Consider the following 27,400-nt stretch of genomic DNA (forward strand, 5'->3'; position numbering starts at 1 on the left):
TTGCTGCCCTCCTCTCTGTTCATACCCCAGCTCCTTAGACAACATTTTGTGACGAAATCTTGAAAGCTCGTCTTCAGCTGAAAGCTTGAGGCTTACATTATTCTCTGCCTTGTTTGAGCTCATCCAGTCCATCTTCTGTTTCAAATACAAAGTATATTTTTTTATTGTTGCTCTATGTTTGCCTAGGGATGAACTATTAAGCAGTAAGTCTTCATGCAGCGTGCTGTTTTGTGTTAGTCTCTGGTAGCTGTTAATCTTGGCTGTGCCTGTAAATATTGGTTTTATGCTGAAAACAATAAATGGCTGTAGTTATCACTTGTAACCATGGAAATAGGATTTTAGATTTTCGTGGTCTTGCCTAGCTGAGGTGGAAGTGGTGACAGAGGTGCCAAAGCACAGGACAAATGCCACAGGTAGGCTCATCTTCACACTCAAAGAACAGGACTAGGAAATTTCAGGGACTTCTTCCCTAATTTTTATTTTGTGAAATAAAAACTAATCCAACAGTTCTGCAATAGGGAATGGGAAAGTGGCTTTCCAGTTACAAATTGAAGTCTTAAGCCTTTTTATTTTTTCTCTTCACTAAAAGTTCTTCAAACCTTTACATAGAAGGGGTGATGTTGAAAAAAAGTAGTGATGCTGGGCATCATTAAAAGTGTGTTTCCTTTGAAATTTCTGTAAGAACAGCCATCCTTTTTTTCAATATATTGAAGCTACTAATGGGTAGTGAGAATAAATTAAATTGAATTACTTCACCATTTTGATACTACCAAAGTTGCAATTATTCACCTTTATGTTCAGAGGATTGGGAATTCCTGTACATAGTTTAAGACTGGGATTACATGTAATTAGTGTTAATGCTAATTGCATGACAGGCTCCATTAAGTCCAAGCACTCATCTATTCTCTTCAGTGAATGCACTCTAAAAGAGAATTTTGAGCTCTTTTTGGTGTAGGTTGATCTCCTGTTAGTGAAAGATATGAAGAGATGTATTCACTAATCCAAGAGAAACATATCCACTTAGTTTTAAAACAAAAAAGTGTCCTTCATCCTCTTGTCTCACACATTTCAATATATCATTTTTCTTAATCATCTGGTGAACAATCATAAGCAGTTAAGAAGACTCACAAAATAATTAGTGAGCTAACAGAAGACTGCAATGTACTATGAAGCAGTGTAGGTAGGGATGTTGAAGCTAAAGGTTATTTTATTTTAGTGGTATTACCAAACCGAAGTGCATGCAAGACACACTGGAAGAGTGTTCTAAGTACAACTGTATTGTATGTAACAAAGGACTAGAAAGTTTTATGAGAGCAAGTGAAAAATGGGGAAAACAAATTCTATTGCAGAGAAGCCAAGAAAGTGGGATTTTGGCTTCTGTTGAAATATAAGTACTGTGAATGCTGACTACCATAATATAGGATTTGTGGCAAATAAAGTCCTAAAATATCTTTCCCCTATCAAAAAGAGGGGGAGGTGGTAGGAAGAACCCCTCCAGAAACTGTGAATTTCTTCTTACAAGTATTTTGAAGTTTTAAATTACTTTTTTTGTTATGATCAACATTTCAATGTGGAGACAGAAAGGAAAACTAAGAAAGAAATTAGGCTGTTTATTTTGAGAGAGATGCCTTCAGTAGACAACAGTTCCAAAACACATAGGAAAGTTCTGGGTTCACAAATTCAATTCCCAGGTGTCATTGCTCTAAGAAATAATAAATAAATAAATAAATAAATAAATAAATCACATTTATTTATATGGGTATGTATATCAATAGCACGCAGATAATTGTACTGAAGATAACCTAATTAAGCATATTTTTAGATTTTGGATTTTGGGTTTTTTTGAAGCCTCAGTGTGGAGTGGCCTTTGACCTTAGTGTTAGACCTATTTCAGTTGCTGATCTGAAACAGGGAATGATGGGGTGTTTCAGTGATTCAGATTCCCTTTCCGTCCTTATTACAGGTGATACCAGCTTGTTGTCTTCTACTGCCTTGGTCTGAGAGTTTGTGTTCTTAGGTTGAGCATAGACGGAAGCAGGATTTTTCAAATTATCTTCTCTCATCATTATGTTCTGAGTTCTTTCTCAGATCACTTACTTTTCCTTGCATTTTGTTACTCAAGAGTAGCAAAAAAAGCGTGATGTTCACAAACCATGAATAACAAAAAATATGCAAAGTGTCATACCAAGTTTGCTCTGGATCTTGAATATAATAAATTAATGTAAATCACAGTTCAGTCACAATTTTCAGCAGAAAAAGTTCCAAGTACAATTAATACAATTGACATCAGCTAGGTTTAACCTTTCACATCAGCCACATCAGTTTCAGGAGCTTCGTCCTGTAAGTCTCAATGCAAATACGATGTATTTTGCCGCTGTCTTTACTGGATGGTATTGAAAGAAGTATCCAAGCAGCAGTTCTTCCCCTGTCCAGCTTCTCCTTAGGTGTTAGTAAACTAGGAGAAAAAGTAATTTTCAAGTCTGGATCAGCACAGCACTTAGTTTTTCATGACATCTGTATCATCTGAGTGGAGATCATTTGGACTGAGGGCTGCTCCTGTGCTTGCAATCTATCTACCACTCTTCTAATGGAAATCCCTCCACATAGCACTGACTTAGGGACGTAGATGTTACACTGCTTTCAATGGCTTGCCAGGCCTGGTAACTGTATAATAACATGTTCTGTGAGAGTTACTCAGTAGCATTTCACATGGGGGGGAAAAAAATCTATGCTCTCTAAAAGTTGGGCCTTCATCTGACCTATGTAAAGGACAAAAAATCACTTTGGTGGAATTAAAAGTTTGATGTCTGCAGTGCAATTCGCACAAAAATTTCTCAATAGATTACCCTACCTAGTGCTTGCGTTAAACTCTTGGACAAAATACTTGTCTTCTGGTGCCATCTGGTGGCTATAGGAAAGAGGTAATCTGATAATTGCTGTTAAAATCTCGTATTTTGCTAAAAGATCTTATTTTAAACAACTAGTGTCCTAGCACTTGATGTATTTATCCAAATACAAGTGGTGGGAAACCATATATAAAAAAGTGCATACAGCTGGATCTTTGATAGGAAATATTAGCAAGAAGAGTACTCCATTTGGGTTTTAGCATGGTAGAAATCCTTGCAGGCGACTATTTCACACCTTCCAGTGTGAGGTGTGAGCTTGGGTTCAGGTTGTGAAAACGTTTGTATGTGGGTGTACTCATACAAAAGTTGGCAGGAGTATGATCTCTGTAGACACTTCAGCTTCTTACTTAGGTATCCCTCCAAGTGCTGCTCTTTGCATCTGAGAGTGATTCTCTGTAATCCTATTGAGTAACTTAATGAGATATGCAGTGTGGTGGCTAACAGCTGGCTTGGGGGCCTCACAGTTATAAATAATCCTAATTATATTTTTAACTGATATATAACTAATTATATAACTACCTTAATTATGTAAGTTGACCGGTCTGGGCCCTTGGGGAGCAGGTCAAGGCTGCTGGGGACATGGGCAGCTCTTGGCCAGTTAGCCGGGTTGCAACTAATTCAGCTGATCAGGACTGACCACACGGGCTTTCAAAACCCTGTAAGGGGAACAGCACTCAGTAAAAGTTGGCTGTTGCCACACGAGCACAGAGCGTTGTATTGTGTCACTGCATCCGTCTCTACCACGACGATACAGAATCAGAATATTCTGATTTGGAAGGGACCCACAACTTCTAAATGAATGTCCCATTAATGGATCGAACCTGCAAATTTGGCATTATTAACACCATGCTCCAACCAACTGATGTGGCCTGTCTTTCTGTGCAGACTTTCTGCATGTAGTTGAGTTCTTCTTTGCTGATGAAAAGCATCTCATAGCATGTCTTATGCATTTAGATATTCTAACATACCTTCTTTAGTTGCGGAACATGAGATTACCAATCACACAAGTTTTACAATCAGCAGCACTTGTGGTATAGTGCAGGCTGGTTGTGGTATAGTGCAGTTTGCACAAGTGGGACTAAAACACAGCATCTCTAGACCCCTGTGGAAGGCTGTGTAGTTCCACATGGAGGCAACCAAAAGGTCACAAGCTTGGAGATTTTTTAATTTTCTTTGACTACCTGGGGTTTTTTTTGCGGGAAGGAACCTATGAAAAGATTTGTGGATCTCAAGGTCAGTGAGATGACCTGGTTTCTTTACCAATTTTCTGAAGTTTTGTCACTAATGCTGTTTAGGTTCTGAAATAAATTAATTTCTTTATCTTAAAGAGGTAAGTAATTATACTTACTGTTGTTTGGAGAAACTTGATGAAAGGCCTTCTTGTTACTAGTACTAAATTCAAGAGGAATTCTGTAATATACAAGATGCTCGATGTATATTGATTGTATTTGCTTTTGTTTTGTGATACGAAATACATTGTGATACAATGTATTTCATTGTACTTAAATCCAAAAAGAGTAAGGGATAATTAAGAAAAAATAACTTCCATGTCTGCATACAGCACTGTGTCACAGAAATATTTATTGTTGCACTTCTTTACAGTTGCTGTTATATGAAAGAGGCTGGATGAACAGATGGAAGCCTTCAGTTTTACATGAAGGGGAAGGCAATATAAGAAATGTAAAATGGAGAGGGCACTTAATTGCTTGGGCTAATAATATGGTAAGTATTTTTCACCTCCATTACATTAACAAAAATATCTGTGTTACACTGATTACTGGAATTTTTCAATGCTAATTGCCAGAATATTTAGTTGAAAAAACATGCATTTGTAGAATGGAGTAGAAAAGTCACTGAAGGATAGTGGTCTGTATGTCATTTCTTTGTTGAAATTTCTTGTGTTGTTCTCTGCTGGCTAGTCAGGGCTCTCCAATATGATTGCCATTTCTGAAGAAATTAGGAAAGTAGCTCTACATACTACTGTGGTCGTCACTAATGTACACTATTATTAATTAGAATTTTGATTTGTGCAATTTATTGAAGCAAACTGAGAAAAGAATGCCAATGTAATTCTTCTCTGTATAAATAATAGAACATCTCCACTCACTTCCACCCCCTGAAAAAAAAATTAACTGTCCGGGTTTTGTAATTTGTACTGAAATGACATTGTCATATGCACTTTCAATGTTGCAGATTATAAAAAAGTGCAGTAATAATTTCTCATTTAGCTAGGCCACTAGAAAAAGTAAGACTTAGGAGAAAATAGGCCCTTTTGTTCTAAGTGTAATTTTGAAGGAAACCATTGCATTCATTCTAAGTGTTACATTTCACCTATCACTATATATTTAATTGATGGGTCCAGCTTCTGTTTTGAAGGGATATGTTTTTAAGTGTGTATCGTATCTAAAATCCGAAGTATTTTTTTAAATGTGGTGAAAGTACTTCTGAAACACTACCTTTTTTTTCTTCTATTGTTTTTCCATCCTAAAGGGAGGCACTTATTAAAATATTTTGAAACTTTAAAATTGTTCTTTTTTATCTTTCAAAACCAGTTGGATATGAAATTTTTAGAGGTGGACCTTTGTTTATTTACTTCCCTTTGATAAATCTATTCGAACGGAAACTTCATTGAGGGCTTGATTGACATACCATTAGGTTTTTTGAAGGATTTCTTCTTTTCAGATCCATACAATTAAAATACATATCCTAGGTATCCTAGGATGGATAGGATGAGAGCTATCCCTAGAGATGATGTGCCACTTCAGAACACAGAATACTAATAAAACATTGAGAGCCATCTGTCAGAGACAAAAAGCCATGGTCAGGGCCTATCTTTCAAAGAAAAATGAAATGACACTTGCCCTCCAAAAGATTAATATATTTGGTTATTGCCCTTTCCCTTCCCCTTTAACTTTTTTAACTCCATTCTCTAGCAAGATTTTTGCATTACGGTTTTTCAGTTTTTTTTTCCCAAATCAGAGAAAATATTTATAGCCTTGCTTCTTACTGTGTGTGCACGGCTACCTAGTTTTTATATTTAGGCAAGGTCTGGTTCTGCTTTTCAGATGCATAGGTACCCCATGTTTGCTGCTATACCCTTTTCTCCTTCCTTCATGGCTAATAGTGCAAGTTTTGCAAACTGAGACGTCTGAGGGACAAATCCTTAGAATTGTCCAGCCAAATGCTGCTGGACTCCCATTGGACAGGGTTTTAGCTCCTTCATGGTAGGAAGTTCACTGTGGCAGTCCTTTCAGTTCATGATGCAAATGGCATACCTGTTAGAGGAGAAGCCACTCTTGGAGCATTCTCACAGCATTCAAGAAGTCACATACACGCCACCCCAGACTTTAACTTCAGAGACTGGAGTCCTTTTACAGTGGGCAGCTCCAAGGAGCCAAGAGGGGCCCCTTTTGACTCTTTGCTCACTTCTTGTGCTCCTGCTCACAAGCAGAGCATGGGAAATTACATAGCAACAACTAAAACATCAGTGAGTCATCAACATTATTCTTACAGTAAATCCATAACTGAGCACTCTATGAGCTAATAAAAAGAAAATTAATTAATAATTAATTACCAGCCAAAAGCATATCTAGGTCTAAGTTCACATCTTACTACCTAAGACTTCAGAAAGATCCAGCTACTCATGCTAAGCAAGTAAACTTATTATATTAAACAGCTGTCTCTCAAGAGTTATAATCAAAGAGGATCCTACACTTTTACTTTGAAAACCACTTTAAACAGGAGTTCGTCTATCCCATATAAGATTTGCTGCCATCTAAAAAAACAGAAGGTGTGATAACGGGTCACTGAAAATCATCCTTGGAGACAAAGTAGTAAGATTTATAAAAAGCAACTTTATTAAAATGTAAGTCAAGCAAGATTAAAAATTTTATCAGATGAGCCTAGAAAACACGAAGGATAAGATCCTTGTTTATGTTACCTAGAGATCTGGCCTCTGTACATTGCAGATGCTGTGTGTAAGTTGTTGTTTGTTTGTTTGTTTGTTTGTTTTTGAAACCTTGATGTCTGCAGCTGATGAGATGCCAGTAGAAGTGTGTTCCATGTTCACAGTTCTTCAGTGACAAAGATCACTGAAAAAAATCCCTTCACCCACCCTCGTACCACTTCCTGTTCCTTGTGATTTAAAAAAAAGTCAAAACCTGGCTTAGACCATGACCATCCATGAGTTTTTAACAGTTGTATCTGTGTATTTGTACAGCTGGGGACATAGAAATTCACAATGTAGGGAACAGAAATAGGCAGGGGATTCTTTTAAATCAGTTTTGCCACTAGGAAAATCCTAACATGGCATGGCATCATGGATGCTGACCTTTCAAGGTCTTCTCCATCCCCTTTTCTGTGATTTGAAGACTCACTCTCTAAGCTCTGTGGGCAGGAAAGAAGTCCCTGCTGAAATACTGAGAGACTTTTGTTTTAAATTACCAAGAACAAGTCATTACTTAACATGAATTTAATCTCCATTTTGCTACTGGAAAGGTTATAGCTTACCTTGTCTAAATGACACAGAAAATTCTAATTATTGGTTCTTTTTTTCCTCTGTCTCTCAAATGACTTTAATCTTCCTGGTTTTTAACTTCGTGTTCTATTAGTTTAGGAGATTTCCTGAGGAGAGAGTAAAAAAATTGCAGCATACAAAACCAAGCATTGTTTAAATGTGCTTGCTTTTCTGTTTTTATAGAGGAGTTGAAATGCGTATCTTGAGATTTAATTATTTTAACTTAATGAGCTGGTGTTTTTCCAAGGTGGAAATTTCTGTGTCTCTGCAGAGGCTGTTGTGAAAAAGCTGGGATTCTTTTTATTTCTCCAGGAGTAACACCAGCCCAATAAGCCATACTGGTTCATGAGTGGAATTGCTAGTTGGTCACTCATTCACTTATTATTATTTGACATGTGAATTTAAAACTTCTAAATTACTCGGATCCCTTTACTCCTTTTGTCACCTCTTGCATCAGATGGGTTTTTGTATCAACAGTTTTCTGTTGGCACGCTCAGCCCTGCTCTGAAATGTATGCTATAAACTGCTCTGACTGCCCTAGCATACAAAATGGTGAGTAGGAGTTTGTCATACTGAATAAAGTTCTCTTGTTTTTAAACTTTCAGGGCGTGAAGATACTTGACATGATCTCCAAGCAAAGAATTACCAACGTGCCTCGAGATGACATAAGCCTTCGCCCAGATATGTATCCCTGCAGCCTTTGCTGGAAGGATAATTTAACACTGATTATTGGCTGGGGAAATTCAGTAAAGGTGCAATTACCTGTCTTTGTAATAAATGCTTGCTGTTATCACAGACAAACAGAGGATTGTTTCTGAAAAGTAAAGACAATCGAAAAAAATGGAATTTGGTTTGACCAGTGTTCAGAACTCTTGCTGCCTTAGAAATGTCATTGGACTGACCCTCAGGAGGAGGAGGAGTGATAGGCACCCAGTGGTCAGACAGATCTCTGTATGAGAGCATAGAGTGAATGTAATCCTCAGGGACATTTCACTCCTCTGTGCCTTGGAGAGATTTCGTCTTTTGAAAGCTTTTAGTGTGCTGTTGAATTTATTTCTTTTGATTAGCATTAAGGAAGAACAACTTACCATTAGGTATTTTTGGAGGGGATTGCTTTGGGGGCTGAGGAGGTTGCAGCTGCTGAAACAGGCGCATGATTTTGGTCAACCATGGGGAAAAAAAAACGGGTGGGTGGAAGGACAGACTGCTTAGGGTTTTTTTATCTTTCAACAGGAAACTGGCACTTCAGACTTGTTTGGTGCAGACTGATTATATTTGCTCAGACCAGCACCTGACATGAGTTTGTTACAAGCCTGTTAGCTGTTTTCTAATAACAGACTGCTGCATCACTGCACAGTGGGAAATTAAAAGTGCCTGATAGGAGTAGATGGAAAGGGAGGGTAAAGTGAGGTAGGTGACATGTAAAAAGCTTTTGAAGTGTTAAGCTTAGAGTTTTATAAATGAGGAGGTTTGTCCTAAGTTTGGCATCTGTCTTCCCCCTTCTATATGTGTGTGCTTCCCAACATTTGGTTATTTGCATTTCTTTGTATGTACATACTCCCCTCCTGTAACTGGGAGGAGCTTTACTGGAGTAAGTAAACTTACTGAATAAGAATAAGGTATCTTGAAAGGTAATGAGACACAAAGTGTGAGAAGACACCAAAACCAAACTCATATATAAATGCTCCTATGAAGAAACCATAGCGGGCACATACTTTCACATTTCTCTTATGTGGTTCTCTTCTCTCCCAGCATATTTATAAGGCCGTGAGCTACAGCCACAAGTTTTCTGTGTGGTTTTCTTTACTGATGCATCATTGCTGTTTCACAGCTTGTGTTTTTCAAAATAAAGAAATACACGTCCGGGAATTCCCACAAATTCCTTTTCTTATTGAGTCAAATTTAGTATTGTTTTAGGAATTGTTGTTGTAACAATTCAAATCTCTTGCTCCCTAGATTTGCTCAGTAAAAGAACGGCAAGCCAGTGAGATGCGTGACCTTCCAAACCGCTATGTGGAAATAGGTATGGTTGTATGAGCACACTCCTTTTTAAAAAGCTTTAGAGGTCTTTTACATCCTAGCCTGAATGAAACTCTTACACTTTGGAGGCAACATGTAGTTGTGACATAAATGTGTCCTCATTTTTAGTTGCTGAGGTTGTCATAATGCCCTCTTATATGGGTGTGAGAGTTTTTTTATACAGAGCCTTAAGTTCTGTGATCACGTAAAATCAGAGATACTTGCATAAACAGTGAATGATTTAACTTTCCCTTCATACAGATTCCTTTGGAGAGTTTGAATTTTCATCTTGGTTAAGTGATTGATGGTCAGTATGGTAGTAAAGAGAAAATAGATACTGCTTTATTTGATTATATGTTGTTTGACTACACTACTCGTAACATTTTTCTCTTTTTTTTTTCCCCATAAAATCTCTGGTGTAGTGCTAGGAAATTGATTTTAATTTATTTTTGTTTCCTGTCGTGGCTTCTGAATTTTCTATTTTCATTTGTTTTCTTATTTTTCTAGCTAATCTGATGTGAATAAATTTTTATTATTGCTAATTATTGCAAAGTTCTTGACAAAATGTGTGTATTAAGTAAAGTTGTATTCAAAGAAAAATTTGGAAGGGATGAAAACAAAGTCACAACTGTCCCCAGAAGTATCTGCTGGGGAAAGTAAGTATCTAAGAACAGATAGTGCTGGGAAGATAAACAGGCCTCTGACTTAGCAGACCAGAGTAAGCAACAGTTTGTAAGCTTTTGGTGCTCCCTTGACTGTAGTAACTTGAGGTTGTAGATAGGGTGTTCAAGCAAGACCCTGAATAATGTCAGTTTGGAATGGTCCATGCGATAGGTGTATGTATGCTCTCTTTTCTGATTTCAGGGAAGGACTATTCTAAAATACCTTCTGAAAATCAGCCAGACTTTTTAAGCTCTGCAGGGAATCTGGGTACTGAGAGATTGGTGGCGTGCCTGAGAATTAACTGAGACCTGAAAGCTGTTTGTTGTTTAGGATCACATAGTCCAAACAGACTATTTAACTGCAGAATTCTAGGATATTTGAAATAATTTTATCAAGGAAAAGTTTGGTCATGAGTTTTAGCCTCAGATTTTGTATATAATATTTTCTGTACCTGTAAGTAGCTTTTAGAAAATAACTAAAGGGGTTTGGTCACATACTGACAAGTGAACAGAGGTAACTTCTATTTCAGCTGTAATGTGTTTATATGGATGGTGCTAGTCTTAGGTGACTGTCTATTGGAACTTGATTAAAAAAAAGCAGAAAAAGCTGTCATCTGGCTATTTAGGTGCAGACATGAAGGATAAAGATTTTTGTGGAAGTAACTTCTTCATCTTAAAATTTCTGGCTTGAGGTTTTCTCTGTATTCTAAGTAGGTCTGGTATTTTTTCTCACTTAACCTGCTAATGATGTGCTTGAGATTTTATTTTCTGGTTTCAGGTCAAAGAACTGAAATTGCTCTACCAAATGCTGTTCACAGCACCCTAGAACTTGGGAATATTGAGAGGGAAAAGAGAGAGCCATTGTTTGTTCAAGTCTCAGTATAAATTAATAGTCTTTCATATAGTCACATAGAAGGTCTTCTTAACTGCAGTATGTCATGCCATAACATCTATTTCAATTTTATTTCAACAGTATTTTTCAAAGGCATAGCTGGAAGGTCTGATTTTATATCAGACATGCAACCAGTATAGTTTGTTTTTGCAAGATCACTAATATCCAGAGTGGATGCATAAGTTGATATACTTGCATAAAGTAAAGAATTTATACAAGGCGAGAATATCATCCTTCAAAGCAAGGACAACAGAGTACCCTTCAGATATTTTGACTCATAAGATCTTGTCAATAGACTTACGAGAAATGAAACCCTTAACAGAGAATTACTTTTGTCATGTTCAGTGGTGTGGTGTTTTTTATTTTTTTTTCTCCCTACTTTTGCAATTTTTCACGTGGAAAGAAATCCAGAAGTGAAGCAGGAAACATCATAGTTGCTTCTTTGGTCATCAGAGTAATACATATGGGGTCTATGATAAAATAGTGTTTCATCATGTGCCAACAGTTTCAGGTTTATGCTGTTTTAGAGCCATTCTGAGGGCCCCTGTGTTCCATGGTGGTATCATAGATAACTGTGATGGCGTTAGAAGATAATAAATGTTACTTCAGTACTTTGCAGCCCAGTGAATTAGGAAACGGTATTTCCTGCATTGCAAGTTAGGTGCATAGGATCCTGTTTAACAAAGCACCTCCTCCTCTTCTGTTTCTGTCTCTTAGCTATACTTATTCTAAGGTGTGAAATAATAACAGTATCTGCTGTCACGATAAACCCCATAATGTGCAAAAGTTACACCACTTAACTGTTCTAGCTGTCTTATCTTAAAGAAGATAATGCTGTGATTACCTGTAAGAGAAAATAGATTAATTATACAGGTCTCATGCACTGACATCCATGTGGCATTGCTAATTTTATTTACATCTTTCAGCATATTACTGGTGCTTTTCTTCAGTAATCTTGCTTTTGTTTTTCCTACAGTTCATTACCTCTGTGAGCCTTCATTCAGTGTCAAAGATAAACTCCAAGTAGTGAGTGTTTCTATTTAGGTTTAAACGTATGTTAGCTGAGCAGATCCTATCAGTTTAGCTCTGTCAGCTACTGCTGTGAAGTAGTATATTGATTAGAAAGTATTGGTATTGAATTACAGGCTTAACGTGGACTAAATGCCATTGTGATCCTTCTTAAAGAGTGTTTGACCTCTGTGCTCACTCCTGAAGCATGTACAAAAGCTGTAATGCTGCACAGCTTCTGGTCTGAACAGGGAGCACTTCCTCAACTGGAACCCGTGAGAAGGCTGGTTGCTAAATAACTAATTAGACTTTTTAATTAATGTAGTGCCTTTTCAAAGGAAAGTAGGTAATCTAGTCTTCCTTGGCCTTGTCAGGATTTTATATACTTCTATGGAGAAGTACTTAATCTCTGCCTCAGTTACTTGGTTGTTAATGATAGCAAAAATTGGAGATAAACACTGAAAGTATGTAAAAGACTTCAAGTTGATTAGAGAATTTCTATTCCATTTATTTTTGTCCAGATTTTATCTGAGGAATCTCAGCTAAATTCCAGGTACCAGCCCGGCAGTCTCTTGAATACTTGTCTCCCTTTGCATTCTACCAAATTTCCCACAAAGCAGATTCCTGGTTTAAAAATTGCATGTTTCAAGGCTATGCTTGTAACTACTCATCTGTATGTTTTACATGGGAGTAGCTTCACACCTGCATGGCAAATTGCAGTCTCAATAGCATCATACATTTAGAGTGCACATTTCAATCTGAATACGTGGGAATATTTATTTTCTTGTTTGTAAAGTGAGATTAATGGGATCTAATGTACCAATTTATTTCTCTTTATATAGAAAAAATGTAAGGCTTAATTGATGAATGTGATGATCAGGAAATTTACTTCATAAGGTGATTCATGCAAACATTTCATTGAAGCAAGTCTGCTTTACTCTGAGAAGTCAAAAAGAAAAAAAAAAAAAAAACAAACCTAGTTATATAGTTGATTCTACTTACATTTTTGTTCATCTGTTTCGTCACAAGCCAAACCTATTGTTTATAAACTTCTTCATAAAGTGAGTCAAAAAATTCTTCATGGTTTTGACTTCTTTGTCATCAAATCTCAGAATTTCTAAGCCCCAAGGTTCTTCAAGACTGAATATTTCCTCTGTTGGTTAATGAAGTTTTCTCAGTTCAGTGGAAAAAAAGTTTTTCGGAACATGAGCTTTGAAGTTTAAGTGATACTTCTGTGGAGCCTTTTCTTGTCCTCTAGTTAGAACTGAATTCACATACTGTTGGGGAAAAAAAGTTACATTTTACATCAAGTGCAACTCCATGCACAAGATAATAGCTTGCCATGTCGTATTCTGTTTTGGTTTGCATAAATTACCTAGCACACTAAAAAAATCTGCAAAATTCCTATTCAATTTTATAGTTCACAGTGCAGCACACCCTTAAGTGTTCTCAAGATGGTATCTCCACCACCAGTGTTTTAGTTGAAATCAGAGGTAAAAACCTCTGACTGTAACCAAAGTTTTAGTCTTTAAAATCTGCTGTAGTAAAGCAGGGGCTGCTTTTAGAGGTTTGAATAAACAAAATAGACCCTTTTTAGTTTCAACGTGTTGCATACGTGTGGTTCTTGAAATCCCAGAGAATGGTTTTATACAGTTTAGATAAATAATGTAACATATATTGTTTCATTTGTGTAATTTGATGTATTTCAGACATTTCATTTAATGAGCAGCAAAAAAAATTTACATGTTTCTTCATTTTGCTTCCTGGTAATTTGTTTGACATCTGTACATAGATGTTGAACATGGAGTAGATCCACTGTCAGCCTGTCTTCTGTCTTCTCTTATGACAGGCATAAACGTGTATGACACATGGCCATACCTCAGTCATTTCTATTTACTTCAATACTACATTTGTTTTAATAATTTTGGATCCTTTTCAAATTAGCAGCATTTCTGCATTGCCTTTATGTTGGATTTCTTTTCCCTCTTGATCACAACACAGTGTCCAGAGATTAAGTCAATTTAACCTATTATTGTTCTGTGCAGCTATAACTTCCATCTTCTTTTTTCAGTAAGACTTTTTTGATTAGCAGCATCAAAGGTTTTTATCAGGTCAAGAAGCACTGTCTATGCCAGTTAGTCTTTGTTCAAGGCTGTAGCAGCAGAGCTGGAGCATTGTGTTTCAATAACGCCTCTTGAGAAAGATGAGCTCAGAGAAAGCTGATAGTGAAACCAAGGAAACTAAACTCTATTCAAAAACAAAACTTGAAGTGGTGATTTTTGTTTGTTTATTTTTGTTTCACAGATCAATATTTCTGCTTGATCTTAAATACACCATTACATTGGGCATTAAAAGGATTTTCACTGGCAAAGGGGCTAATGTTCTAGTATAAGACAAAGAAACACACATGGATTTTAAAGCTGTATCTATAATCATTATAAATTATAATTCACCATGCTGTTTTCATCTTCAAATACAGACCACAGTATTTTACGTGCCTTTGAGAGCCATCTCTTGGCCTTGCTATGAAGCTGAATTCAGAGTTCCTTTGATAGTATGGATTTCTCTTTGATTTTTCTTTTCCATGTTTTTCCTCCTGCCTTCCATATTATTGTAAAATGCCAAACTGGCAATAAGATACGTAGTTGCTTTTGAACTGATTTGTTTGAAAGCATCACTGAGAGCAACCTGTGACACAGTCAAAGTAAGCTCATCAGTCTTGTAGGCTAGAACAAGATAATTATGTACGTGGTTACAAATGTGAACTTCTTTTCTGTGAATGGACTGAGTGTTCTGCCCTTGAGTTGTAGTGTGGTACTTCAGTGATGCCAAAGTGTCAGCAGTCATTAAAAGAAAAACAGTACTTCCTTATTCATTGAGAGACAGGTTTTAAATATATACTGTTCCATTGTATTTTTTCTCCTTTTGTGGGAGGACAGTTATTTCTCCTGTTCTTTCTTATTATCATTGCTAAAGAAAATTATCTTTATTTGTAATGTCATTTTGCTATATTTTCTGTTTGCCTCGCTAAAATAATTGTAAGTTTTAGTAAATATATGTGTGTGTATATATATATATATATATATGTGTGTAGTGTAATGTGCTAAAAAGTATGGAAGGAAACGTTTTGTTTCCCACTTACGCTTAGATTCTCCTAAAACCATGTTCGGGAGAAAATAATGAAGTATCTGGTGCTTTTTTAAAAGCTTATAGTTACAAGGCTTGCTAATGTGAACATTTGGATGATTCTTGTTTTTGTCTCCATTAGAGAAGAGCTCACAAAAAAGGGATGTATTGTAAATCCAGCAGCCTAAATTAAATAGCTGTTTCTGTAACAGAGGTCTCATCTATTAAGTCTTTTTTTTTGAATCCTCTGTTTTTCTTTCTTGAAAGAAGTCTCATGCAGCTACCTCGATTTCAAGACCAATTTTAGGAAACTATGTTTTTAGTTTTATGAACAAGAAAAGATACTGTGAACTCAGTTTTCTTTGTAATAAGTCTATCTGTAAATTATTCTGTGATGTTTAAAGTGGTGATAAGTAAATAATGATCTTTGTGTTTTCCTTTTAGAAAAAAAAATATTAGAAAAATAGTTGTAGCAGGTGCAATTCTCTTATGGCCATGTGAACTTACTGTGAATACACAAACCAATAAAGTTGTACTGCATATTGCATGTTTTATTGAGTTTGATTTTTGTTTTCTTCCTTTTTTGATGTAATTACCGAAAATCAGACTGCACCTTCATTTCAAGTGTTTCATGTCTAGCATATCCTGGAGCACAAACATTTCTTTTTGGAAGCTTTAATGTAATTTAATCTGTTAAATTTCATCTGATCCGACTGAGAAAACTCTGAGTTTGTTATATGTGTCAAGTCTTCAGTTCTCTGAAGCAATGCTGTATGTTGTTTTTCGACTCTGAAAATCAGTGAGTTTTTCTTAGGTAAGTTTTAAGTCTGTTTTTCTTTCCTGTATTTCAGTTTTCCAGTTTGACACCGAATTCTACATCAGTGGACTTGCACCTATCTGTGACCAGCTTGTTATACTTTCATATGTGAAGGAGATCTCTGAAAAAACGGTAGGTTTTTTTCTCTCGGAGGTTCTTCACAACTTTAATTTGGCCTGTGAGATGGGCCTTAAACTAATCATACTAATATGATTACCTGAGAAAAAATTTGTAGTCTTCTGGTAGCAAACATTGCTTGAAATGTCTCTGATCCATAAAACAAGGTCAGTGGAGGTGATGTGGAAGACTAATGTGCTTACCTTTCAGAAATCATGTTTGGATTCCTTTGTTTCTTGCAGAGCACAGTGAAGGTCTCTAGCTAGCCCTTCTTGTTCCTTTTTCCTTACTTTCTTCCCCCACACCCTGCCTTTTTCTCTCCTTTTCGCTCTTTCTTCCTGATGTTTCCACACCAGAAGAAATAAAGAATCTTGTTTACCCATAGGAGGAGCTTGCTGACACTGCATCTCAAAAGAAATGAGAGTAGTGAAGTTGATCAACTCAAGCAATTAGAGTCACTGTGGGGTGGAATGAATGATTGTGAGTGACTGGCATCACTGTCTCCATTTCTTCTAAGATCTTTAGTTTTGTACACCCAGATCCATGCGTGGATAGGTAGAAATTAGAATTCATATCAGCCATTTTTCCTGTGCGTGGACAAATGCCGTGTCTGTCTCTGACATTGATTTCATATTGCCAAATAAAAGGCAAGGCAGCGGAGGAAATCCTTGAAGCTGCAGTGTGAGAACGGCAGATGCTCTTGATCATCTCTTTGATAAGCATGTCTGCGTTAGACAGCCATCACCATAGTAACCTTAAGAAACTGGGTGCACAAGTTGCTAGGCAATGAAATGCTGTAGGTTCAAACAGATGCTCAGCCTTCTGAAATCAGCGAGGTTCTACGTCAGGATGTGAAGGAGAAAAATAATGTCACACCAATGTTTTCCCAAAAAAGTCAGCGCAGTAGTCCTCCAGTGTGGGAAGAGTAAGTGAAAGACAGGAAAGCAGACAAATGGGGTAAGAAAGGGGGAGAAGGTGGGTTGAAATGCTAGGGAGCAAGTAAATTGGAAAGCCACTGTTAATAAAAACGTAGTACAGGACAGGAGCTAGTGTAAATGAGGTAGTGACTGCTAAAGGTTAAAGTCATTTTAATTGCTTTAGGAGAGAAAGATGAAAAGGGAGTTTCAGGTGATATAATGATAATTAAAAATAGGAAGAAGGTTTTTTTCACATATTTGCTTTTAATTAGCCTTTTAAAAAAACTCCAAGTGCTGGACTTCACTAACTTCCCAGTTCTCTGTGTAGCTGTAGAAGGAGCAGAAGTACAGTTGTCTCTGATGGTGCATCTACGTCCTGTTGTGATGGGAACTCCTTTGTTAGTGTCTCAGCTCACTTGTCTTGTTAGTGTGCAGCCCAAACTGCTTGAGCTGCAGCAGAATTACTGCACACTACAAATGTCCCTTAGTTACAAGGAACACTGGTCTTCCTAGACTTGATTTCACAGCTTGCACATGACAGCTTCTTACTTTTTACAAATTAGATCACAATTGAACTTGCTTTGAAAAGTTTTTTGGTTTGGGCTTTTTTTTTCATGGAACAGTTACATTGAGAAAAGACACAAATGGTGCTACTTCAAAATGGGTAGGTTAGAACTGTTTAAATCCACTTTCTATATGTCCTTGCTCTTTTATTCTGTATTTTGCTATAATTCACAGCCTGAAGTAGAAAATATAGGATTGTCTTGGACCTTGACTTAATTAAAAATGCAACCAGTTGAAGACAGCAGTTTCACTTGGACAGAAGGTGAAAATCAGTGATGTCATCTCCACCATAACCACCTACATTGCACTTGAAAGTTCATTTTACTCTTAAGTTCATCAGAACAGCAAAGTTTTTGTATTATTCTCAGATTAATTTTTCCCTGCTGCTGCTGGCTGCTTAAAATCAAACACCAGCTTAAAAAAAAAATCATTTTAATACTGGAATATATTTGATTCATAGAGCTCCCTTCAGGGCATGAGCCCAGCTGGGTATGGGTTCTAAACTGTTCTGTTGCTAGTTGAATGAAGCAATTTGATAGTCATCTGTGATAGCTTTGAAAACTTCTGTGATCAGGAGCAGAAAAGTAATGAGCAAACTCAGGGGTAGGATTGAACCTATGTCTTGGCTATACCCCCCTCCTCCACACTGATCTCTTCAAGGGAAGCAATCCAAGAGTAACTTGGATTACTTAGAGTAACTTTCCTTTGAGTTCCAGATGCAATTACTCTGTGGAGCACAGCTTTGCAACTTCGGATGATTTGCAGCTGAGTACCCAGTGCAAAGCACTGGATATTTATGATATTTGCAGCTGTTGAATTTCAGCCTTCTTTGTAGAAGACCACCAGTTGGTATGGCTAAGGTAAATCATGTGCTTAGGAAACAGCTAAGATGTCATTTTTCTAGGAAGTGGAATGTTGTGCAAGGCCTAGACTCGACATTGTACAACCCCTCCCTGAGTCCTGTGAAGAGATCTCTTCTGATGCACTAACAGTGCGAGGATTTCAGGAAAATGAATGTCGTGATTATCATTTAGGTAGGTGTTCTCAATATTGTTCTGTTTTATTTTCATACCTTGCTTAAAAAAATATTTGGGTGTAGTTAGCCTTCTTTTTCATTTTTATATCCTTTTTTGTCATCTCCTTGAATAGCTGTAACTGCTTATGACACTGAAGTATAGTGTGGAAATCCACAAGAACCAGTCACATAAAAGAAAACAAATGTGTGTATTTAAACATCATGATTTTTAATGCCATCTATTAGGTCAGACATACTGGAGAAGGCAGAAGTATATATCTCATGTAATGTCCAGTATTGTGGAAGGCAATATCTTTGATGGAGATTTATTCAACATGTTATCCACAGGAGCTCTTTTTACACAGAGGGCTTCAGGAATAATGAAACGAGTGCTACAATGTCTGGGAAAGCTGCTTTAGAGGGAAAGACTGAATAAGTATCATTTCAGCAGTAATATGTACATGAGTCAGCTTAAAAAGGGGGCACACTGATATTTGGCTTCCCTGTACAGACAAGGCTGCCAGTGATATTACAGACCTCAAATGGTGAAATGGAGTAAATAGGAACTGGATTTTGGCAAGTTCCACCTTGAAGATAGGTTTAATTATGTAACAGGAAGGAACATTAAGCCCTGGCACAATATATATGCTGTCTTTTAAAGATAGCATAGTTTTCTCATCTATATGTTGTAGCTCAGAAAAATGCATGGCAAGGCTGATGCAGAATTCCTTGGTGACGATTATGTAGCAATGTAGCATGTGTTGTACAGAAGTGTTTCTTCTGGCTTTTAAAATCCATGAATCTGAATTTTGAGTCTCTCCTCTGGCAGCATGCTTCAAATCATAGGCTTGGCAAATCTCTTCGTGTACATCTGTGCCCTTAAGCCACTAGAAATATAGTATGTCTCCTCCTGACCTCAAAAACATTGATGCTGCTATCAGTAGAATTGGGGTTTCTTTATACATCTTCCAAAGCATTTGGAATGTCCACAGCTGTATTTTTATGCTTTATGAATATTCTAGTTTACCTGAAAAATCTAGATGTTTTGTATGACTTTAAGACTAGCATTATTTTGTGAATTGCTTATCACTTCAGGAGTGTATTTGTATGTGTTCATAGAAACTGATCTGGACAGTGTGTGGTTTTCTATTCGGTACCTGCAAAGTATTGGTGTTTCTTCATGGTTCTGTCCAAATGATAACTATACAGAACAGTCATCTTCTGCATTTGATTTGACCTTTTAGTACTTTTTCTTTGAACTTACTCAAAAATAAAGGTTTATGGTATAAGAAAATGCATTATACATATAGCCTTAACTTGCAGCATTGCAAATGCATTGATGTAATGATGTGCTGTGTCCCCAGGGGTTATGGCATCTATCATTTATGCTTTTGATGGCCTTGACCTTGATGGGAAGGATGAGTTTATTGCAGGCTATGTAGTATAATAGTCTTCTAAAAGTATAATAATGGGTTCTAAACCATCATAAAGTTAACACATAGTGGATGAATCAGAATTTGCAATAAGCTGTAGTGGTTTTTTGAAAGATACTTTGCCATTTAGACCAGTTTTAATTTATTGGAGAATACAGTGTCCAAACTAGTGTGTTCTGCAGGAGTAGCTTTGCTGTCTTCCTTGCATCTCCTCCTTGTAAATTCCCCTCAAGGGTGTACTAAAAAGCAGAACTTTACTTAAAGAAAATATAATAATAATAAAACTGTGTATGCATTTGCAGAGTATTCGGAAGGTGAATCACTCTTTTATATCATCAGCCCAAGAGATGTGGTTGTGGCTAAAGAGCGGGACCAAGATGACCATATTGACTGGCTTCTTGAAAAGAAGAAATACGAAGTAATTTTAACATCATTCTTTCCCTCAGACTTTCCTTTTTGGAAATTGGAGTAGGGCAATGGACTTTACTAGGTCATTTGGATTGGACAGTTTCTGTTCCTACAGTCACTGACTAAATTCTTGTAAAAGGATGGGAGTTAACTATACATCCCTCCATCTCTTACACAGTTAGTCTCACTATTGAAACAACTAACCAGAACTTCACCCAAGTGAGGTAGCTGAATTAGATGCTGAAAATACTGCTCTCATCATCAGTCATGAAATGTATTAGCTAACACTGAAAATTATTAGAGCTGAGTTTTGGCTTTAGAACATTAGAAGATTTAACAATGCTATAATATTAACTACTTATATATATACAAACTATTTATAAATATACTATAATATTAACTATTTAATGAGCTGTGCTTTTAAAAGAAAAACACTGGGCTCGAACTGTAGCTGTGCATGCTGAAAGTAGTGTTGCTCACAGTGAAGCTGATCCAATATTAAAAGACATGGGTATACAGCTCTCTTGGAAAAAAATAGCTCAGTGTTTGGTTGTGTAAATATTTGTGTTTGAGTATGTATATCTAAACACCTAAAACAATACTAATAAAATCTTCCATACCATATCAACCCATGCACACAGTGGTCTGAATTCTAATACCCTGCATTTATTGACTTAGAACATGTGTTATGATGCATAAAGTTAACTTGCAAATTCATACTTATGTTTGTTGTGTGCCCATTATAAGAAAAAAAAAATGTAGAAAAGCCATTCAGCATGTATCACTTTTGCTAATATAATCGTGATATTTCTCATGCAGATTTGTTTAAATCCATGTGAGTGCTTTTGTATTTGAATAGCAAACTTGTATGATTAGTGCAGTTTTGAAATATATGTAAATCACAGCATCTGGTCCAGTAATTTGCAAGTGTCAGCTGTGTGTATGCCCTTATGAAAGCCATTCAAGTTAGTAGACAGGCATGTTATGATGTATCTTAAAGATTTCGAAAAAAGTAGAAGTAGAAGAGCAGCAAATGACAAATATAAATCATTCTGACTGAAGAAGACATTTGGGCTGTGGAACAGGAAGGTAGCCTTCCCCCATTCTCCCCTTTTCCTGTTGATTTTTTTCACAGGTTTTGGTAGTGAAGTGGTCTCTTTTGAAAATGATCAAATGTGATTGCATTGTGTGTTTTGTTGTAATCTTGTGATTTGATCCTAATATAATAATGTGGAGTGAACCCAGATGGAAACAAAAGTAGTTTTCTCTTTGCTTGACTGCTTTTGTTTGAGTATGAATTCAAAGCTGTTCATCCAACCATGGCATTAAAAATTCTAGTGCTTCCAATGCCCTACTCTGAAAAACAGTTGATTTATGCAGTTCTAGAGCTTTCTGTATTGAAAGTTTGTGTATTTGACTAGTATCTCTGTTTTCTCCTTTTTGAATATAGGAAGCTTTGATGGCAGCTGAGATCAGTCAGAAAACCATAAAAAAGCACAAGATTTTGGTAAGTCTCAAAACTTCTATTCAAAACAAAATATCTTATTTCTTTTAGAATGCTGTAAGATGCAACAGATAAATTCCCTGGTTTTTATAACACCAGGCAATAACTGTTAGGCATACTCAACTGGCATCTGATTTCTTGGTTTCAGCTGCAGAACAGAAGTGTTAGTCTGTGAAACATGAAAGGATCCACATTATATGAAGGTGCTATTGGCACTGAAAGGAAGAGAATTCCATTTCTCTGATTGCTGATGGAAGTTTTTGTTTGCTTTTACTTTTGTATTAAATTTACTGTTGTTTGAAGTAACACACAGTATTGCACTATTAGAGATTGCAGACAGGAGTGACAAATTTCTCCTTAACTTCTACCTTGTATGTGTGACAGGGTTTTGTAAAGAGTTTAAGAGTTTAAGCTCCTTTTCTCACATATAGTTATTTGACATGTTTCTAGTCCCTTTCACAGAGCAACAAAGGGTATTGATGTTTAAAACAAAAGGCAGAATGGTGTAATTGACACAAAAACATCACTAATTTTAGCTTTTTGTTTGTTTGCTTTTGTTTAAATTCACTAATAGTGATGCTGCTTTAAATTGGAATTTGTACAAAGTGTTCGAAGATGTGTTCAATTTTTTGGCCAGATTACAATTTTTTGGCCAGATTACTGATGCAGTGAGCATGCTGTAAATCAGTATGTGTTAAAAAAAAATTTATTCTTGTGTAGTCCAGAAGTTGAATCAAGATTTAAATGGCATGCCATTACCTATCACAGAGTTTGCATTCAACAAAGCTGCTCTGTGACCCTTGCACGAGATGTAATGAATTGTTAAAGGAGGTCCTGGCAATGCATTAGGAGGAAAAAAAGAAATCCAAAGATACAAACACCAAACTAAATTTTAAAAACCCCACATCTTTTCATTTGCTTTACAGAAATTTGCTCTGCAATAAATGATTAAAATCAGTGAAATGCAAGCAGTTTTTGAGAGTTTGGTCTCTAAAGCAAAAGCCAACTGAATGTGTTGAGGAAACAAAACGTTGACATCAAACCCTAAGTGAAGGATTAGTGGTATGCTGATTTAAAACAATTCATGCTCTCACTGTGACACCACACGCAGGATACCTGACAAGTCTGGTAGCCTTGGGGATTTTTTCAATGGCAGTAATTATCACTGCTCCTCTGCACCTCTTGAGCAAAGCACAGAGATCCTAAACAAACAGATCTACATCTCTTTTCCTAATACATCTTCTCTGCTCACTGGGAAGCTGATCCACAGAAGAAAGAAGATTTCTGTCGGCCTCTTTCTTGAGTGAAGTTGAAAATACAAAGGTGGTTCCTATAGTGTAATGAAATCCTAAAATCTTGTGTATATGCTTTTTTTTTCCTTACTTTGTAGTAGATTGACCAGCTGAAGTTGTTGCATATCCCTGTTTATATTCTGCTATGGTCAGTATTGTCCTTGATATTGATCAAAGAAATACTGTACCTCAGAAGATGCAAATGTTTAATTTTTTTAAGAAACACAGACTTCATTGTACAGCTTTGTTGGGATTTTTTCCCCTCTTTTTTTCTTTCTAGAAACAGTGTGCTTTTTTTAGTGATGTGATTCTTTAGTTATGCAGTGACTACACTGGATTGTGTCAAAATGGACATGAGTTTTGAGATTACATTAGGAGGCTCCTGCCAAAATTTTAATATATATTAGATGCCTACCAGAAACATTTTACAACTGGCATGTGTGATGAAATTTGAGAAAGGAAATTTAGTATGTAACAACTAATAATCTTGCCAAGTTCTCACTAATTCCTGCACTTTATTGAGCAGCACTAAGATGTATATTCTCAACCAACTTCTTTCCCTCCTCTGCAAGCTTTGTATTGATGAAGGGTACGTCTTATATAATGACTGGTGGTTTTCTTTTTGAACTAATTCAAGCACTGCAAGATCAGCATTGTGTTTCAAACAATCCTTAGAGGTGCTAGTCTTCTCAGCATCCATGAGGTTATGACAATTATTTAAAAGAGCCCCTTCAGTTGTACCTGTGAGTAGTCTATGCAGGTGGTTTGTACTCACTGTTCTGTGGGCCCTCCTTGTAAAGGAGAATCAGGGGATGCACTTAAAGCCTTGATTTTCCAGCACTGCTGTTATGGGAGCTCTTGTAGTAGTCGAGTAGTTAATTTCCAAACTTTTATAACTCATTCTCTGTTTCTATTCCCCCTAGGACATTGGCTTAGCCTATATCAATCACCTGGTGGAGAAAGGAGAGTATGACCTCGCTGCTCGGTAACCTAGTATTAAAAATCTGCTTTGATGGCTAAAGTGTGTCTGTGTGGGGAAAACAAATTATTGATTCTCAAGTATTTGCAGATGTTGATTTTCTGTGTGTTCTGGAGTTTCTGAGCTTTCAAGACATAGAAGTGTATTGCAGTGACATATATTCTTTTTTTTTTTTGCTTATAGTGACCTAAAAGTTACTGTAAACTTTAACTGGAATTGTGGCATATATTTTTGGAAATGAGCCTTGAGTTTTCAAAGTCACACTAGATTTTCAAAACTGAGGTTTTCTTTGGATTTTGATAAACTCAGTGTATTAGTGTATCATTGCGCATAAGACCCCCAGAAAATGAACAAAAATGTCAAATATGGGAATCCAAAGTGAGGATCAGGAATTACCCAAGGTTTTTGTTTTCGTGTACATATAAATATACATAAGCATATCTTTTTAGGTGTTCAATTTTTCTCAGCTGAGATTTAAAAACTTCACTCATAAAGCTGACCAAGAGGGTGGCATCTCTGCCTGTGGAGTGTGGATTTCAACTAGATGATGTTTAAGCTTCCTTCCAATCCAAACCATTCTATGATTCTGTGGAAGCTAATATGACCCTAATCACTAAGGGTGAATGTATAATACATAGATAGTCCTCTTGGATCCAACAAAATTTTAAGGTTTGAAAGGAGGAGAACCTGGCATACTCTACTTAAAAAAAGTGGTTGCTAAATTAAGTCAGTTTTGCAAGTGTCATGATAGGGAGAAGAAGAAAAAAATCATTGTAGTAATGCTGTCACATTTGTATTACTTTCTGTACCTGCTTTTGTTCTCATCTCTTTCATTTTCTTTTCAGAAAGTGCCAGAAAATCCTTGGCAAAAACACAGAACTCTGGGAATTTGAAGTTTACAAATTCAGAGAAATAGGTCAGCTTAAAGTAAGTTAATTTCTGTGTCTGCACTCAAGTAATTTGTATCTTGTACTTGCTGTTTATATTGACCAAGTAACTAAAGCATCACATTTAATGGCCCTGTTCTGGTATTGCTGCCCCAGATCTCTGTTTGCTTCTAGATAGCTGTCTTTCTGACTGATGTGTATGTGTCTTAAAACAAGAGTGGAGGCATAATGCTACGTATTCTACTTGTTGGCAGTCTCCACGTGAAAGACCCACCCCCAAGGCTTTTACTTGCAAAGATGCTCACAGTTAAATACATCTTTCCCATTTCTTTTCATTCGTTTCTAGTATGTCCTGAAAACCCTACCCCAAGGACTGAGGAAAATAGACTCTGAGGTGCCAGTCTTTTTGGCAAATCCAGGTCCATTGCAACAGTTACACAGTTATAAGTGTCAAAGAATTGCAAAGCAACAGTGAAGACCTATGCTGTGTGCTAGAAATGGTGGTAAGAAAGAGGAGCAGTCTGGTGTTTTCCCTAGTCACAAGCCAGCTATCACTGCAGTACACATTTAATGTGAGAGTCTCAGTTAATAAATTGTGCAGGACATAAAGCCTAGTACTGTCACTGCTAAACCAATTGAAAACATTATGCACACTCCCTTTGGTAACATGTGTACATTTACTTCTGAATTTTATGTCTTCCTATTCAAACTCAATGAGCCAAAAAGAGACATACTATTAAGATCTCACAGCATTCAGTCCCTTGCTGGTTTTGAGCTATTTAATTCTGTTCAAAGACCAAAAGTGTTTCAGCAACATGAATTTCAGAAATGTCTGACTTCTGTTTCAGAGCCACTCCAGTGCAAAAACAGCCTTGCCTTTAGTATGGCTTATTTGTGGTTTGGTGCATTCTTTACTACTTTGGAAGATGAAGTCCTATGTTTCTGTTTCTTTACTTCAGTCCAATAAAGGACTTGAATGCAGGTAGAGGTGAATTTTTGATACACTGCTTCTTAGTCCTTTTGGCTTAATTTTGTTTTTAGCTGCAGATGTCTGGAAGGGATGTTTGTCTTGTCTCCACTTATGTCATCCAGCAGACTGTAAATATAAAAATAGTTGCAGGTTTGTTGCAAAAACATCTCTCCTCAATTACCGCTTTTCTAAACAGTTGGCTGTTTTCAGCCTTTAGAATGTCTTTTTTTCTTCTTAGAGCCTAGGCCCAGGAATTCTCACAAATATGTGAGCTCCAGTCCATTACATTATTCATCTTCAAGTTGCAGTTCTAGAAAATGCCTGCCTTATTTCGGTATTTCAATGATGTATAACTTTTCCCAGATTTCAGACTATCATAATGGATGAACTAAATTAAGCCAGATCTAAAGGAAGGGGTCCTTGTAATGTAATGTAATGCTTGGGATCACTTGTGTGGAATTTTTACCTACTTACATGACTAGCAGATACCAAACACCATATTGTAACTGGCCTATAATGGCTTTAAGCCCTTATGAGGGGACTATTTGAGATGTGGAAGCAGAGTTTATTTCAAAACAGAATTGTCTTGCAAGAATTTGCACTGTATGTAAGTTGTTTCCTGAAATCTGATGTTTCAAATGTAGCATGATTTGCTAATAACTAAGTTGACAGTAAACTAAAGGCTTGAAATTTCCTTCCTGAGCACAGGAATTAGTGATACCCCACTGCCAAAGTCTGTGGGGTGAGTGTTGTTTGTGTGTGATTTTAGGGATTTTTTGAGTGTTCTGTAGTAAGCAGTCCTGTTTGGCTACCAGAGGTTGAATTTTGATATCTTGATGTCTCTTGTCTTCAGTGAATGTCCTCTAGCAAACCTAGCTATGGCAGTTTCAAGATTCTAGAGCCTTGCAGTGGTCTGTTCCTCTCCTCCTCCAGCAGTGGTGGCTTGAGGGAGTTATATGCTTGTGTTGCCTTTTGCCGAAGTGGGAAATGAAACTCGAAATAATTTTAGTAAGGAGGTAATATAAAAGAGGATCTTTATCTGAAGGCCTTCAGGAGCAGTTATGGAAAGATGTCCACAAAAGCCCACCTCTACTGGGATGAACACACATTCATAGGTTTTAGGAAATGAGAATAATTGGTAAAAAGCACCAGTTAGGATGATACACTTCCCCCCCAGGTCCCCAGGATGATACAGTTCCCCCCCCCCCCCTTCTCTGGAGCCCCCCTTCAGCACTAGTTGTACTTTGTCCATGAGAATATATCTCCAAGAGTTGTACTCAGCCTTGGTTCCCAGAAGAACCAAGATGGCACAGGGCCTTTGCACCTCCCAGAGTTTGGAGCTCTGGGATTTGTTTTGTCTTTCTGCTT

General features: G+C 36.9%; 1 protein-coding gene across 5 annotated transcripts in view; it reads left to right on the forward strand.

The window, feature by feature from the left end:
- Positions 1-27,400, forward strand: part of VPS41 (VPS41 subunit of HOPS complex) — a 113,346-nt gene that overhangs the window by 60,059 nt on the left and 25,887 nt on the right. For all 5 annotated transcript variants that reach the window (XR_009933420.1, XR_009933419.1, XM_062498173.1 and 2 more), the window contains 9 exons: positions 4,509-4,628; positions 8,028-8,174; positions 9,379-9,445; positions 15,981-16,078; positions 18,449-18,578; positions 20,295-20,410; positions 21,851-21,907; positions 24,120-24,181; positions 25,021-25,102. Coding sequence is in view for 3 of the 5 variants with exons in the window: in XM_062498173.1 (XP_062354157.1) it covers positions 4,509-4,628; positions 8,028-8,174; positions 9,379-9,445; positions 15,981-16,078; positions 18,449-18,578; positions 20,295-20,410; positions 21,851-21,907; positions 24,120-24,181; positions 25,021-25,102 (879 nt within the window). In the remaining 2 variants the exon portion in view is untranslated. The remainder of the gene's footprint in view (positions 1-4,508; positions 4,629-8,027; positions 8,175-9,378; positions 9,446-15,980; positions 16,079-18,448; positions 18,579-20,294; positions 20,411-21,850; positions 21,908-24,119; positions 24,182-25,020; positions 25,103-27,400) is intronic.

This window comes from Cinclus cinclus, chromosome 1, assembly GCF_963662255.1.
Source record: "Cinclus cinclus chromosome 1, bCinCin1.1, whole genome shotgun sequence".
NCBI classification, from domain to species: domain Eukaryota; kingdom Metazoa; phylum Chordata; class Aves; order Passeriformes; family Cinclidae; genus Cinclus; species Cinclus cinclus.